This window comes from Gallus gallus, chromosome 27, assembly GCF_016699485.2.
Source record: "Gallus gallus isolate bGalGal1 chromosome 27, bGalGal1.mat.broiler.GRCg7b, whole genome shotgun sequence".
In the NCBI taxonomy this organism is placed as follows: Eukaryota; Metazoa; Chordata; class Aves; order Galliformes; family Phasianidae; genus Gallus; species Gallus gallus.
This window is the reverse complement of record NC_052558.1, coordinates 1156668-1172797: the sequence shown is the minus strand read 5'-3', so window position 1 is coordinate 1172797 and position 16130 is coordinate 1156668. Positions and strand designations below refer to the sequence as shown.

At 58.2% G+C, this 16130-nt stretch overlaps 1 protein-coding gene across 20 annotated transcripts in view; it reads right to left on the bottom strand.

The window, feature by feature from the left end:
• Positions 1–237: 237 nt before the first annotated feature.
• The window catches only part of GPATCH8 (G-patch domain containing 8), a 35157-nt gene continuing 19264 nt past the window's right edge, over positions 238–16130 (bottom strand). For 8 of the 20 annotated variants that reach the window (XM_040653421.2, XM_025144208.3, XM_040653425.2 and 5 more), the window contains 7 exons: positions 13763–13830; positions 13303–13389; positions 11516–11659; positions 9857–9893; positions 6907–6956; positions 5600–5730; positions 238–5012 (listed from right to left, as the gene is read on the bottom strand). In XM_040653421.2, the coding sequence (XP_040509355.1) occupies positions 1325–5012; positions 5600–5730; positions 6907–6956; positions 9857–9893; positions 11516–11659; positions 13303–13389; positions 13763–13789 (4164 nt within the window). In that variant the 5' untranslated portion in view covers positions 13790–13830 and the 3' untranslated portion in view covers positions 238–1324. Of the gene's footprint in view, positions 5013–5599; positions 5731–6906; positions 6957–9856; positions 9894–11515; positions 11660–13302; positions 13390–13762; positions 15575–16130 lie in introns of all 20 variants that reach the window. The other 12 variants (XM_040653422.2, XM_040653423.2, XM_040653424.2 and 9 more) reach the window with 3 other exon arrangements.

Sequence of the window (16130 nt, the reverse complement as noted above, 5' to 3'; positions counted from 1 at the left end):
CCCCCCATCTCCAGAACGTCACCCCCCCCTCCAAGATCTCTCCCCCACCCCCGGGACCTCTTCCCCACATCCCTTCCAGGACCTCTTCCCCACCCCGAGGCTCTCTGCCCCACCACAACCGCTTTCCCTCTGCACAATCTCTCCTACCCCCCTTCCAGGACCTCTCCCCCCTTCCAGGACCCCCCCCAACCCCACAGACCGCCCCGCCCCCCCCCCCACGCAGACCCACAGCCGCCGTTCCACAAACCGTCGCTTTATTAGAAAGCCCCCCCATTGTACAGCATATATATATATTTATATCTCTCTTATGTGACACAGTTAAATACAGGCCGGCAGCGCTCGTTAAGCAGCGGGAGGTTAACGAGCAGTGGGTCCCCAACACCCCGACCCGACCCCCCGCGCCCCCCCCCCCGCCCTCAGTGCAATTCTGTACGTTAAACAAAAATAGAGATATCCTATAAATTAACGGGGGATGGGCACAGCGCTCCTCCCGCCCTCTGCAGCTCCACCCCATGGGCAGCCGTGGGGCTGGGGGCCTTCCTGGGAGGAGCCCCTCCAACAGCTGGGGGTCGTGGAGGCCCAGCGCCGCACGGAGCTGTGGGGACGGCCGGGAGGAGTGTGGGTCCACCGCGCGTCCCATGGGGGAACCCACTGGATGTCCCACTGGGGGTCCCACTGGCACCCATCGGATGTCCCACTGGAGTCCCATCGGATGTCCCACCGAAGCCCATCGGAGATCCCATTGGACCCTTTGGAAGCCCCATCAGATGTCCCACCGGAGCCCAGTGGAGTCCCATTGGAGCTCATTGGATGTCCCACTGAAGTCCAATTGGAGCCCCCTGGGGGTGCCACTGGAGCCTCCGGGGTCCCACTGGAGTCCAAATGGATGCCACGCTGGAGCCCCCCGTAGATCCCATCAGGTGTTCCACTGGAGCCCGTTGGATGTCCTACTGGGAGTCCATTGGATGTCTCACTGGGGGTCCCCCTGGAGTCCAATTGGATATCCCATTGGAGCCCACTGCAGATCCCATCAGATGTTCCACTGGAGCCCATTGGAGGTCCCATTGGAGGCCTTTGGAGGCCCCACTGGATGATGTCCCATCAGAGGCCTCTGGGGGTGCCATCAGATGACCGACTGGAGCCCATCGGAGGTCCCACTGGATGTCCCACTGGCGGTCCCATTGGAGCGCCCTACACGCGCTGACCCCTCCGTGTTTCTTTGGCTGCTCGAGAGTGAACGTAAATCCCATCCTCACCTTCCAGCTGGGTCAGCTTCGCCCCCGAGCACAACACCCGTCCCCCACAGCGGCTCCGCGCCCGCCCTTCAGGTGCCGTGGCTCGGGGGGTGCTGCAAGTCCTGCCCTGAGAAGATGGGGTGCAGCAAAGGGTGAAGGTGCAGCGCCGTGGCGGCGGCGGCGGCAGCGGGACGTGGGGCGAGGAGCGTCGGGTAAAGCGCGTGGGGCACGGGGTGGAAGGTGAAGGGGCCCGGGTGGATGGCCGAGGCCGGAATGATGTGAATGGGGTGGCTGGTGAGGAAGGTGGCGGGGTGGCCCGGGATGATGGAGTGGGTGAGGTGGGACAAGGAGATGGGCGTCAGGTGGGGCTGGGGGATGTGGTGCACCTGAGCGAGGGGCTGCGGATGGGGGTGGGGGTGGATGCCGATGGCGGCGGCGGCGGCGGCCGCGTGGTGCTGCAGGATGGCGTGCTGCACCGTGGTGATGGACGTGGCCGAGGCGGCCGCCGGCTGCGGGATGTGGATGGGCTGCAGGGCGGGCGCCGCGGGGGCCAGCGCGGCTGAGGCGGGGAAGGCCTTGACCTGCTTGGCCAGGAGCTGCTGCTGGATGTGCTGCTGGGCCGCCTGCTGCAGCTTGCTGTACTTCTCCATCTCCTCGGGCGTGAAGGTGATGGGCTGGCTCTCCAGCGGCGCGAGCGAGGAGTCCTCCCCTGCGTCGCGGTCCCCCTCCATGCCGGGCTCGGCGCCCTGCGGCACGTAGCCAGGGAAGTGCTCCACGTCGGGGACCAGCGGCATCATGGCCGTGTCCACGGGCACGGGCTGGCTGCCCCCGTCCATGGGCTCCAGCGCCTCCCCATCGCCCGGGGCCGCGAGGAAGGCGTGGGGCAGCACCAGGTCCCCGGAGCTGAAGCACTCGGGCAGCGCCGGCGCCTCCAGGGGAACGGAGGGCATCTCCTCCTCACGCTTCTGCTCCTCCAGAGCCGCGTCCTGCAGCCCCATCGCCGCGTCCCCCAGCAGCGGCTGCCCGCCCAGCGGCGCATCCTCCGCCCCCTCGGAATCCGACAGCTCCTCGCCCCTCTCCATCCCGGACTCCTCGTACCTCTTGGTGTTGGGCTTTCGCACGGTCGGCAGTTTCCCAATTAAGGGCAGAACGGGCTTGTTGCCCAGAGAAGGAGGGAGCTTTGGGCCGAAGTAGCCCTGCGGAGGGTCTTTGAGCTTGATGCCCACCTTGCCGGCCCCCGCCAGCATCTCATCAGCGACACAGGGCTTCTTCTCCACCTTCCGGGACTGGACCTTCTCCAGGAGCAGCTTAGCGGTGACGGAGTTCCTCTCCTCGGGGCTGCAGTCACCCTCGGAGGCACGGCTGGTGCCCGAGCTGCTGTTCTGGGACCCCCTGGGCTCCTCCCCTTTGCCATCCTCCTTCTTCACGGCCCCTTCACCTCGCGCCGCCCGGAAGTAGTGCGGCGACTGCGAGCGGTAGATCTTGGACCTGATGAAGTCCCTCCTCCCCGACCTCCTCTCCTCGGGGCTCTCGTGGCCGCGGGAGCCCTTCCTGGAGAGCGACCGCTGCGAGTGGCTCCTGGTGCTGCGCCCGCGGCTGTAGCTGCGGCTGCGCTTCCAGCTGCGCCCCGTCACGCTGCGGCTCCTCCTCTTGCTGCGACTGCGGCTGCAGCTGCTGCTCCGTGTCCGGCCCCGGCTGCGCGTCCTCGACCTCCTGCTCCGGCTCCTCGACCTGCTGCGGCTCGAGCTGTAGTCCTCAGAAGAGGAGTACTTACGCCGCTTCGACCTGTTGTAGTCGGAGTCGTCCTCCGAGTCCTGCGAGCGCTTGGAGCACCGCGACCGCTCGCTGTAGTCGCTGTAGCTGTCGGAGTAGCTCCTGCGGCGGCTGTAGCGGCTGCGGTCGGATGAGGCGTCGGAGCTGCTGGAGTAGGACCGCCGCGACGAGTGCCCGCGCCCCGACGCGGAGCGGCTCTGTGAGCGCTCGCTGCCCGACCCGTAGTCGTCGCTGTACTGCGAGCGCTTACCATGGGAGCCCTCGTCGCTGTCGTCCTCATCCCCGCTGCTCCGCCGGCTGCGGCGCGGCCCCAGGCACCGCCGGCGTGCAGCCCTGCGCTTCTTGGGGCCGTGCTCGGGGCACGAGGCACCGCTGTCCTCCTTTTTCCCACTGCTGCCCTCCTCTGCCGACAGAGACTTCCTCTGCGACTCCTGCGAGCAGCGCTTCTTCTTCTGGAAGTGGCCGCACTCCTCGGACAGCTCCGCCTTCAGCGCCCGCTCCGATTCGGTAGAAAGAGAAGATTTCACTTTTTTGTGCCGGTGCCGTCTCCGTTTCCGGGGTTTCTCCTCGCCCAGGTCGGTTTTGCGGCTCTTTTCCTCGGGCTCCTCCTTGTGTTTCCGTTTGTGCCTGCTGGACTTTTTGTGCTTCTTTTTCTTCTTGTGCTTGTGGGATTTGCCAGCTTTACCCCGGCCGCTTCCGCTCCTCCCACTCTCATCACCCTCACCCTCGCCCTCGCCCTTGCCCTGCAGGCAGCCCTCCTGCTTGCCCTGGGGCAGCAATCTGCTCTCCGCTCCCCCAGAACCGTCGGTGCTGCTGTCCGCCTCCTTGGCTTTGCTCACCTCTCCGAACTCTGCGCTCTGGATGTTCTCCCTGCACAGCCCACCCGGATCCTTGGATTTCTCAGCCCCTTTGCCTTTTGCATCTTTGTTGCGGGAGAGCTTGAAATCAAAGTACAGAGGATTACAGCTGTAGGAAACAGACGGCTCCGCTTTGGTAAATATGAGGAGCTCCGAAGGCCACTGCAGAGTGGTGCTCTCGTCCTTACTCAGAACTGGAATGAAGGGCCCCGGCGGCGGCCTGGGCCCCTCTGGGACGTCCTTACAGCTCGGGGCAGGCTGGGCAGCATCGCCGGGCACGCCTGGCTCAGGCAGGCCGCTCTCTGCCGCGCTCTTGCTCTCCTGCACACTCACATCTTCTGGGGCTTCCTTCTGCTCTGCCTTGCCCTGCTGGGAAGTGCTTTCGGGTGCACTCTGCTCCTTTGGCTGCACCGTGCTCTCCGCTGCCTTCTCCGCCTGCTTGCTGGGTTTGGGTTTGGGGGAATTTCCCTTTCTGACTTCATTTGTGTTTTTTTTGTTCACGTTTTCAGCTTCTGTTTGTTCTGTGGACTTCATGAAAAGCAGGAACTGGAAGTTGGGCTTTACTTTACAGTGGGCTGGGGGGATATAATGGTAGTACTCTGGTTCAACCGCCGTCGGTCCGTCCTCTCGCCTCATCTTTTTCAGTTTAGACAGCGTGGTGGCCAGAGACCCGCTGTCTTTGTCATGGTCGTCGTCATCCGCCTTGCCATCGGAATTGTTTGTGCTTTCACCCTCTCCAGCTTTCTGCAGGCCCCCTCCATCCGAGGACCCTTTCTCATCAGCTTTTGCTCCATCTGCAGAACTCGATTCATCCACGTGGTCCTTGAAAACCGAAGCGATGGTCTCCAGCTTCACCGGGGTCTTCTTGGCAAAGGAAAACGACACACCGATCTTCTGCAGCGGGGTTCCCAACGCGCCCTTAATGCCAAAGCTGACGGCTTGTGCTGCCTGCAGGGGCGCCTGGCCTGGCACGGCACCGCCACCACCCTGCCCCACATTCAGGAAACCCCTGTCTGTGCCCATCTCCCCGCCTGGGCCCGACAACTGGGTGAAAGAGCTGCTGTTGGCCGCAGCGTCATCGTCGTCCCCACCTTCCTCGTCCACAGCCACAGTGGTGGTTCTGAACATGGGGCCGCTTCCCGGAGCGCTGTGGGAACACGAGAAAACATTGATGGCTGCCTGTTTGGGTTGGAAGGGACCCTTAAGATCATCTAGTTCCAACTCCCTGCTATAGGCAGGGACACCTCCCTCTAGACCAGGTTGCTCACAGCCCCATCCAGCCTGGCCTTGAGTGCTTCCAGGCAGGGAGCATCCACAACCTCACAGGACAAACTGTTCCAGTGTCGCATCGCCCTCACAATAAAGAATTTCTTCCTAAAATCTAGTCTAAATCTACACTCAGACCCCTTTTGGGTCCTGAAGAGCTATAATGTCCCCCCAGAGCCTTCTCTTCTCCAGGCTGAACAGTCCCAGCTCTCTCAGCCTGTCCACATAAATCTGAAGCGACATTCCACCTCTTCCAACTACTCCCCTACCCAGGAGCATCACCGTACACCCATCTGAACGTTCCAGCACCATCACACAGCAGCAGGAAATGACTGCTGCTGGGTAACGCAATGTGGGAGCGCTCGGGAGCAACAGCTCAGCGCATCCCCTCCTGCCAGAAGCACAGTGCAGGGCTGAACCTCAGCCCTCCGTCGGTCAGTACACCCCAAGCAGGACGCCTTCACTCACCACTCGGGCTGCCTCCGCTGCTCGGCCAGCTCGTGCAGACGCCGCAGGGCCCTCTCCTGCTTCCGTTCATCCTTCCGTGATCTTGAGGAGACGTTACGAGCAAACTCCCTCTGCTTGAGATCTTTCAACCTCTGAGGCAAAAGAAAGAGGGCAGGGATTAGAGCAACGCTGCCGGAGCCCTGGGCTGCGTGCTGCCAGCCCCCGGGGCCACGTCCTGAGCTGGGGGCAGCTGAGCCCAACACACGGCACCGGGCACACTGCCGCCCCAGCAGCTGAGCGGAGAGGCAGCAGCTGGCTGGCTGGGCTATGGCTTCATGCCTGCCCGTGCGCTCCCAGCCAGCACAACCAGCTTTCTTTAGCGGCACAGCAAGGCTGCTTTCAAAGCAACAAGCAAATTCTGGAAGGGAAAAATAAAAATAAAAACAATAATAAAAAGAAAGGGCTGTTTATTCTGACGCTCTCGCAGGGTGCAAACGTACAGCACGGACAGCGCACGGGCGGGGGACAGAGTGGGAGCTGGCGTGGAAATTACCCGGGTGTTACGTCTTACAAAAGCAATGTACAGGTTACATTGGAGAAGGTGCCAAAAATCCCATGCAAGTGATCCCAGTGAGCAAAGAAACAATACAACACACAGCACAAACAGTGCCCCGCTCTCCTGGCAGCGGCTCCGAGCTCCTCGGGAAACAAAAGCTGCAGAAGGCCGCCAGGGCTTCGGGGTTTAACGCTTCAGAGGGCAGAAACGCTATGACCCCAGAGATCTCTGATAGGAAACCCAAACCCAAGGAATGTCAGCCATCAGAGCATCACTGAGGGTACCTGGTGTCCCATTTTAACAGCAACTGAACAACACAGTTTCTGCAGGTCCTGGTTTGAAGCACGAGGACAGGAGGCCGCTGCTCTCCTTCCAACATGGGCAACAATTCCCAAGCTGTTTTTTAAGAGCACTACTCAGAAGGTAAAGAAAGCTGCCAAGAAAGACATCTGCCACCCTAAGAACTCAAATACCTTCTGTTTTGTTCGGGGCTCTATGCACAATCTTTCCAAAGGCCCAATTTCAGAAAATGCCACGTACGAACTGTTGACGTTTCTCATCTGTCAGGTATTTCATGAAGGGCCTCAAAGACCAACGGGGAATTACCGAGCCCAATGTAAAGAGAACATTGCTTTGTGAAAAGGGGAAGATCAGACAAGACAGAGGATTCTCTCACCTAATCGCAGTTATTAAACATGGTTGAGCTTTACCAAAACCAGAGGGAAGGACAGACAAAGAATACAGCTACAGACACCGGCAGAAAGAAACTCACTCGTGTGATCTGGGCTCCGAAATTAGAAGGGTTTGCTTTCAATACATCGTCTGAAAGTGTCCCATCACAAAGAAAAAAAGAAAGTGAAGATATAACGAGGGTGGGAGAGAGAAGAAACAGGAAGCAAGCATTACTAGGGAGCTCCCGGCGCGCCGGCCGCTAGCAACGAGCGGGAGCCGGGCAGCACAGCTATGGGGCTGACACAGGACGGGGTGCACACACACACAGAAGCGATCCCACCCGGAGTGACAGAGCTGCTTCCCTGGGACAAGCGAGGGCTGAAGGGTTTGCGGGGCGTGCTGGGTGTGGAATGGTAAATTCCTTGCAGAGGAACGGGCTGAGCAGTGCTGTGCTGGCAGACAGGCTGCGGGCCGGCGGGGGGTGCTGCCTCCACCGCGTCTCCCTGCACGCTGACCTCTCTGAGCAAGACTCACACAGAGCAGTGAACTCCAGCTGCACCACAGCTCCCAGGCACGAAGCACGTGGCAGCAGCGAGCTGCCATGTGACTGCAGACAAGAGCCTGCCGTGTTGCACAGAGCGCTGAGGACCTCTTACTCCCCACCACGGACACCAAATGTGCCTGGCTGCATCATGCTGACCTGGCAGGGGAGTCGGGGACCTGCACTGCAGCAGGGGGGCACGAGGACCTTGCTGGGCAACGTGCAAAGAGATGCAAAGTCTCAACAGCTGCACTGCACTCTCTCTCCCTGGGACAGCAAACCACGGAACACAGAACCTTCCTTCACTAACTGCTCCCGGCACGTACCTGGAAGCAGCAACTCCTCAGTGCAAGGAGCAGCAGACAAGCTATTAATTGCAGCCATGCCCACTGCTGTCCCCTGATGCAGCCAGAGAGGAGCAGCAGCAGCACCAGGTGCAGCTGCACGGCAGTGAGAACGTCGAGGAACACAGAGCTCCTCAGCACGCCTCAGCACCAAGCCCTGGCAGAAAGCTAGCCGAGCTAAACCGTACTTAACCCAGGCTTACCCTCAAGAAATTCCCCCCTAATCCCGAGGTGTGTGTTCATTATTCTAATCCCCTACATCCCCACGTTACTCTTGGGATCACACCACACGTGCTGCCCTTCACCCACACCCCTTTCCAGGAAAAGCAATGTGACACAGCAGTGCCCCTCCGCCTCTGAGTGCACCTCTGCCTGCAGAGCAGAGCCCCATCTGCCATTAACCCTTTACACTGTGTGCTCAACAGCACTCCGGTCTCTTTAGCAGCATCAAGGCCGCCCACTTCTAACCACCCCAAGCGCATCTCCTTGTGCTGTCGTGGGGTCTGGGAAGCAGAGAGCACTCTCTCCTGGAAGGCACCGCGTCCCCGGAGAAGGCAGAAAGGTCTCCAAGCCATGAAGTGTGGCTGAGCACAATGCCAGGACAGACCGTGCAGCTGCTTCACTGCTCCAGCTGAGGAGCAGAGCCCAGGGACACAGCGAGGCAGTGGGCACAGCTCCGCTACCTTGAGCCCTCCTGCGCTTCCTAACAACAGCACTTTCACCCTCCTCTCCAGCAGAATTACCAAGGAGCCCAAGTTTCAACAGGAGTGCAACTGAGCTCCTAAAGAGCAGGTTCTCTTAATCTGCAGCTGCTCAGCCCTCGAGTGTGGACAGGGGTGGTGATGGGCTGTGTTCTGGCTGTGGTACACAGCACTGTTACCATGCAGCTCCTCTGCCCGGCTCACACGGCCACACTCCTGCCTCAGTGGGAAGCTCCAGGGTGTGTAAGGTGGCTGAGCTGGAGGAGACGGTCAGCATTCGGCTGCAGAAACAGGAGAGGACTGAGCACACATAACAGCTTGTTCGTGGGCTCGTATCACAGAGGCCTTTGCTGCTCAACGCACATCACTTTGCAGGTTCAGGCCCAACAGTAAACAGTTTATCTCAGCGTCAGGTGGAAAGGAAAGGAGACCCATGTAAGAGGATGCTGTGCAGAGGGGATGAAGTCACTCCCTGCACCCCCCGCACTGCTCAGAGAGTCACAGCCCGCCCTGCTGAGCCTGCTTGCAGCAGACAGGAGCTGCAGGGTGAGGTGCCAGCGCTGGCCGCAGTGGGAGCAGCTCACATGGCAGCACAGCCGGCGCAGCGCCACTCCTCTCCATCACTGCTCTCCAGTCTCTGCCAACCTCACTAAATAAAACCACTTCTCACTCCATACCCCTCACTCTTTCCCACAACAGCTTCTGGGAGGGAACTGCAGCATGAGCTCCAACGATGGCAACCTCTGGTTGATAACTTTACACAAGTGCTAACACAAGCACGGCTTACTTCTGGCCACTGGCGTTCTTTGCACAACCACAAACAAAGCGAGAAGAGCAGAGGGAAGGCAGCAGGGAGCTGAGGTTTTACTTCATCTTCGCTTCTTCCCTGCAAAGTCCTTCAGCTGAGGACACACCACGAGTCGATGGCACACAGACACCTCCCCCTGCAGTCAGTCCCATGTATGCTGACACGTGGCCCCACGCCGTGAGCACGCACTGCTTCTGTTCTGGACACCAGGCATGGTGGAGGCGTTCCCAGCTTCCCTGCGCCCGTGCTGTGCTGAAGATGTGAGTGTTCAGACAGCACAGCTCTGCCCAAACCAGGAAGTCCAGGGTTTGCATCGGGAGCACTCAGCCAGCACAGCAGTGACGATGGTGGCAGCACAACGGTGCTTCCCTACGTCTCTCCTCCTTGGCACCAGAAAAGGATCCCAGAAACAAAGACCCCAACAGCAAGAGAGACACACATCTGTGGGGTCACGTCACAGTTCTGCCCCTTTCCCCCTTTTCCCTCAAATTGCTGCTTTTTGGACTGAGATGTGGTGCAGAGGGTGGCTCAGACACAACCTAATGCCACGAGAGCAGCGTGGTCAGGGAGCAGAGGAATACCACCTCCCCGGTACTGCTTGGCGTGGACATGGTGGAGGTTGGTCCAAACGAACCCATAGGGATCAGGACACTTACCTATTGTCCCTGTTTCGCAATAATCCTGAGTTCTTTCCTGGAATACAAGACAGCATCTTTATAACTGGGGAGAAGACAGGGATGTGGGGGCAGAGCAGCTATCTGTGGGGCAGCGGGACACTCACTGAGCCAGGGGGCGTGGGGAGCAGCACCCCCAGCCCCACATTGCCAGGAAGGGGCTGCTCCAGCGTACAGACAGTGCGGGTGGCACAGCGCTACTTCTGCACGTTCCCCTTCCTCACCTCTGGGTGCTGTCGTGTCCAGATGCTGATACAGGGCAGCACCTCAAGGAGCTGGGCAAGCCCTTTCCCTGAGCAAAGCACAACTTCCTCTTTGTTTAAACTCCGGCATAATAGGAAGGAACGCTGGGTGACCTACCCGGAATCCAAAGGTGCCCACCTCCCCAGGGGACTGCGGGTTTCTGCAGCACCAGCTGTCCCTCGCAGCCTGCAGGCCCTGCCATAGACGCGGTGACGCTGCATGGGGTGCTACCACTACACAGCCACATCCTGAACCGTGACTCCTTTTATACCAACGAGGCGCAGTTTGTTTCTCCTTGCTAACCTCGTATCAGCCCCCTAATTACACACCCAATTAAGCAGGAGCAGGCCATGATCAGAGCACATCACCACGCAGTACAAACGTGCTGCCACCAGGTCCCCCCGCCCTCAGCAGAGGCACCCAACTGCTCCCCATCTCACCGCAGGGACGGAGAACAAAGCACTGCTCTCAGGTATCACAGCCCCGCTCCGCTGGGACTGCATTCCCAGCCATCACATCACAGTGCTCACACAAAGCACCCTGCCGTACATTTCCTGTTAAGACTCCCCTGGTGAATCTACTCGGAACCACTGCGTCCCGTACTTAACACATTAAAAATTCATGCCCTGTAATGCTATACTCCCATTTTGAAGCTGTTGCTTCGCTTCCATTTGGACAGACCCAGCGCTCTGCAGCACATCCTCCACAAGTCATCAGTGCTCCAACCATCACGGTGTTAAAATCTGTCATTAGGAGTATCAGAACATTTCCTCCAAGCACAACACAGCTCTCTGTTGTGCGATTACGGCTTGCTTCAAATGGCCAAAGAGATGAGGCCAACGCACAAACTCCTGCTCCCCACTACAGCACACCAAGTACACAGCACTGCCACGGGACATCCCAGCTGGGGACGGAAGGCAGTGCTGCATGGATCTGAACCCACGGACCTTCTCATGAGCACCACAGAATTTGGGAACTCTTCCCCTTTCAATCCAGTCCCTCATTTCCTGGTCTCCCAACACTCTGAAATGTGGCAGATCATCAGACTCCAAAGCTGTGCTGCTATTAAAGCAGATGTGAACCAGGAGCCATCCACATCCAGTTTAGGAGGAGCTCATCCCCCCAGTTTAACAGCAGCCCGCTCCTGCTCACACCTCATTCAACACAGAGCTTCCTCACCGCCAGCGGCGGCTGTCTGCTCCTTTCTGTTTGTGTGTTTGTTGTTTGTTTGTTTCCAAAGGGATGGTGGGCACAAGACCGGACCAGAGACACGGGGCCTCTCCTGGGGCAGTGAGGACAACGAGCACACGGGGGGAAATCCGAAGTATGAACTGCAAAGGAGACGGCTGCAGAGAGCACACGACGAGCGAGCAGCGCCGCCTGCAGTGCTCTGTTTACCTGCTTGTGAGCGTGGTCGTAGGAGTTGATGTGGTTGTCAAACTCCTGGTGCTTCTGGTACTGCTTGTCGCAGAGCTCGCAGTAGAAGTTGGCTCTGAGGTCCTCCAAAGCCTTGGCGATCGCCTTCTCCTTATCCACATAATCCTGCAAAACGAAGAGAAGTTACAAGTGAACTTCCCAGAGAGCAATTCGAAAGATTCTTTGAAGGAAAGAAGTCCTCAGCAAACACCAACTGAAGGGGTATTCCTTCCATGAACAAGAGGAGCCAGCAAGCCCTGGAAAGAAGATGCACTTAGAAAGCTTTCTTCTTTTTATTTGGTGAGATCGTGTCCAAGGGAACGTGGTGAATCTCCTGGTTTACCACCTCAGTGACACCGAAACAACACTGCTGATCGTGTTCTCTGTAAGGCCAGACCTGTGCAAAAGTATTTCAGCACCCAAAGGGGAAAAATCTAAAACATCCTGCTGCTATAAGGTGGGCTTTATTTCCCCTTTAAGCGCTACTCAGCTTTTAAATAAAGAAGGATTTAAGTACCCGTTTCCATTTCCATCTACTGCAGAGAGCCCACGCTAATTAAGAACTGTCAGCACGTGGGGATGTGGGGCTGCAGAAGGTCCCCATGAAGGCAGGAAAGGAGCACAGGAGGACGGCACACCAGGCTGCTCCTTTCCAGGCAGAAGGTGCTTCCTGTGCCCAGCAAGGCTTTGCAGCACACATCCTGTGGTGGAGCAGCGACCGCAGCCCTCGGTGTTATCACTGCCCAGACAGGGGAGGGAATGATGGAGCATTTCTCAGCAGCAGAGCAATCCAGAGCTCCTCTGGGACACACTGAATTGGCTCACAGTTGGCAAATGCATCAACTGCGGAGCTGTGAAGAAATGGCACTTGCAGGGCTTTAATACAGAAATGCAATAAAGCACATGAGGGAAAACATCCACGCAGGGAGAGACTGCTGCAGCTCCACTGGATCCCTAAGGGGCCCGGGCTGAATGCTGGCGGGGAGGCTTGAAAAGACGACTGCAAAAAAAGGGTTTGGTGACACACTGCAATGCTGTTCATCATTGGGTGTCGTCAACACAGGAGCTCCCGTGGTAAGTGCTGCCCAAAGAGCACAGGAGCACTTTGGTACTCCTGAAGCGTGCCAGAAGGTTTCTGTACCGTCACTCAGCTCCAAAGGAATCAATAGTTACAGCAGTAATTACAAACACAACAGTTACAGAAGTAAACGAACAAATACAGCAGGAAGTCTCCAAGCAAGTTGAGGTCTCAGGGGGGGAAAAAGAAAGATCCAGAAGGGAGGATATGAACTCCAGAAAACGCCACCAGTTTGGTAAACCTTAAGGAAACGTGGCGTATCCATGGACATTCTGTAATGCTGCCCAATAAATCCTCCCACAGAGGGGCAGAACGTGGACTTCTCAGCCCTGGAGCCACGTTCTGCCTTTTCAGAGGGCAGCACTTTGCACAGCAGCACTGTAACGCACTGCATGCTGCCTGCTCAGCGCCAGCTGGTAACGGGGAGCCCACCTGAAGTCTGGCTCTGTGTGCTCCGTGCTCACAAGGCGGCAGGCCCAGCCCTGCTGGCTGCAGGACCAAAGCACAGCAGCAGCAAGGCTCACTGCTGCCCCAAAGCTCTTCAGCAGCGAAACAGAGACAGAGGCGAAGCCCAGGAGGTGAGCAACCCACTTGTTAATACGTGAGCTATCTCAGTGACACCCGGGAACGAGAAGAGTGGATTCCTGCTGAGGTTACAGCCCAGGGCCTTGGGAATGCAGCTGCTCAGTACCTTGTACTTCTGCCTCAGCTCCTCGGTGTCTTCTTTCTCCACCTCCAGTACACGCCTCCGCTCAGTGGCATCTTCGGCGTAGTCGAGCTTTTTTAAAACAAACGAACAGAAAATTAAAACCATTAAAAACGGCCATTTGTCCCACAAACCCTCCTTGCGCCTGGCACTGCCAGAACCTGCAGTCTAAGAGCTGGGGCTCTCAGTGTGCTCAGCTCCCTCCCTCGCTGTGCCGCCCCGCAGTGCAGCACCGGCAGCTCCAGCAGTGTGCAGTGAGAGCTGCCCGGCAGAGCGCCGTGCGGTGGCACTCACAACAGAGCTCAGGTCAGCGGTGCTCAGCAGAGCACAAGTTCTGACAGGAGTGTTTTCTTGCTTTAAGGGCACGTTTTGACACCCACACGGAGTTTCAGCCCCTGCCCCACACACCGCGAGGCGCTGCAGGCGGAGGGCCGGGCGCCCTTACCTCCATCTCCATGCGCCCCATGCCCATGACATCGTACTTGACGACAATTGGGATGGGATCCGTCCTCCCTGCAACAGGAACACACAGAGGCGGTCAGGGGCTGCGCCGTGCCCGCGGCTCGCTCGACACATTGGGTTTGGGTGGTTAGAGATCTTGCCTTGGAGTGCAGAGACCAGAAAGCTACAGTGAACCAAACACGAGCCATTCCCACAGCTTGCAGCCAGCCGTGCCTCCCGGCCCCAGCCTGGCGCAGCCTCGCGCCTTCCGACGGCGCTGAGAAACCACCCAGTGCTCAGCACCCGACTGCAGCACGTCGCGGTGTGTGCTGCTGCCAGGACCCGCCAATGAGCCCCCTGCGCTCCCACACACAGCTCACAGACCTGACTGCTGCTCGGGAGCACAGAACCCCCCCACCCCACCCCCAGCCCTCCCCACGGGGCCGCAGGGCTGTGCGGCTGCAAGCTGTGAAAAGGACTGCTAGCGAAGAGAATTGACTTGGAACTAATCAAACTACGCTGGAGATTTTGTTGGGGTTTGGTTTGTATTATTTTTTTTTTTTTCAACGTATCTTTAATCCACTCATAACCAGCCAAACAAAGCAAAATGGGGCACGCAAGCACTTTACTACCACAGCTTTTTAGTTTCGTTTTGGTTTTTGTCTGTTTTGGATGTTTTTGTTACACGTTACATCACAACCCGCGCTGTCGGTTGCGATGTAAACCCGCTGGAACAGCACTTACCTTCTCCGGCGCACACCCTGAGTGAGAAAACAGAATGTTTACAGCCCTGGTCATGGCTCTGGGGTCGGCGTAAACACCTGCTTTGTTATACACACATACAACACAATTATACCTTTGGGCTCTGAGATGCGCAGGCCTTGCCAGGCCAAAGCGACGCTGCGACGCAGGGCACTGAGGGCTGAGGTCGCTGGGATGGATGCAGAGCGCTCCTCCAGGGCCACAGCACAACAACTGCTGGGCTGTGGAGCGAGCAGCACGGCTCTGCCTCAGGCAGGCACACGGCTCTGCTCCGCGGCTGCACTGCTTTTAGGTGCGCCCGTGGGCACGTGGCCACAATTCCGACCACGGCCATCGCGCCGATGCAAAGTGGCTCTTTGGGATCACGTTTGCCTTTGGCTGTTTGAATGCCGTTCCTCTTTGGAATGGTTTCTCTTTCGCCCAATGGTATAATAAAGGAAGCAGTGACTGCAATTTTTAGCAAAAGGACCAAATTAAAGACAGGTTATAAAAATGGCTTCCTAAGCGCAGCATCACTTTCGTAACGTCTCAGGCAGGGCTGGCAAACCCGAGCAGCACGGCTGGCCACGTGTGCCGACCATTCTGCAGCTCAGCTTCGTTTTGGTTCGGATTTGGGTTCAGTTCTCCAGCAACGGAGAGCTCGGGTGCCGCCTCGAAAAGCCCCGCGCACAAACAGCGGCGGTGCTTTCGCCTTCTAAGGCAGGCAGAGGTTTTCCAGATCTCTTTGTAAATTGCAGTAGCAAGTGCTGGTGCCCACAGTGGGGAAAATCAAGTTTGGACAGTATTAGAAATTGACGTTTAAACTGATTTTGGCAGTTCTAACACAAACAGAAACGTCCCTTCTTAGCAATACCCTTGAATGAACGAGGATCAGACAAGTGTGCATAAAGAAAGGAAAGGAAAATGAAAGACCAAGCAGAAGGATGATGGCTACAACAGAGAAAGTAAGCCTAACATATTGGTGCACTGATGACAAAAGGAGTAATTCAGTCTGAAAATTAAAAATTACCACTGCTAAGTTTACCATCACCACAACAAGTCCAGGATCATAACGCTGTAAAAAAGAAACACCATTTGTTAGGCAGAAACCACTGGGGCAGAAAACAGGCGGTTTGCAGCAGGCAGGAGGTGGGCAACCACGGCGGGCTCCTTCCTCACCCCTCCACCCCATCACCGCGCTGTGGGGCCGGGCCGGCGCCGCGCTGCTGTGGGGCGGCCCAACCTCACCTGGTGGGACGTGGGACGGGGCAGCGCAGCAGGACCCCAGCACCAGGACCCCAGCACCGAGCCCTGGGCTCAGCTCAGTGCGCCCACAGTGCAGCCCAGCGGCCGCCTGCAGCTGCAGCACACCGCGGAGGGAGCTCTGCTCTCAGGAAGGGGCAGAAAGCGCAGCGCTGGGTGGCACTGCAGGGCTGCGGGCGCTGAGAGCAGGCAGTGAGCCCGCAGTACGGTCTGCTGCCCCTACAGCCCGAGAACACCACAGGCCATCTACTGGCGTGCACGCAGGGAGGTTGTGCAGACGGACGGAGCACCTCCGCGTGGACAGGAGGCAGAGCTGCCCCTGAGAGCAGCTTCGGCGCGGGCCGCGGCTCAGCAGCACCGCAGCACAG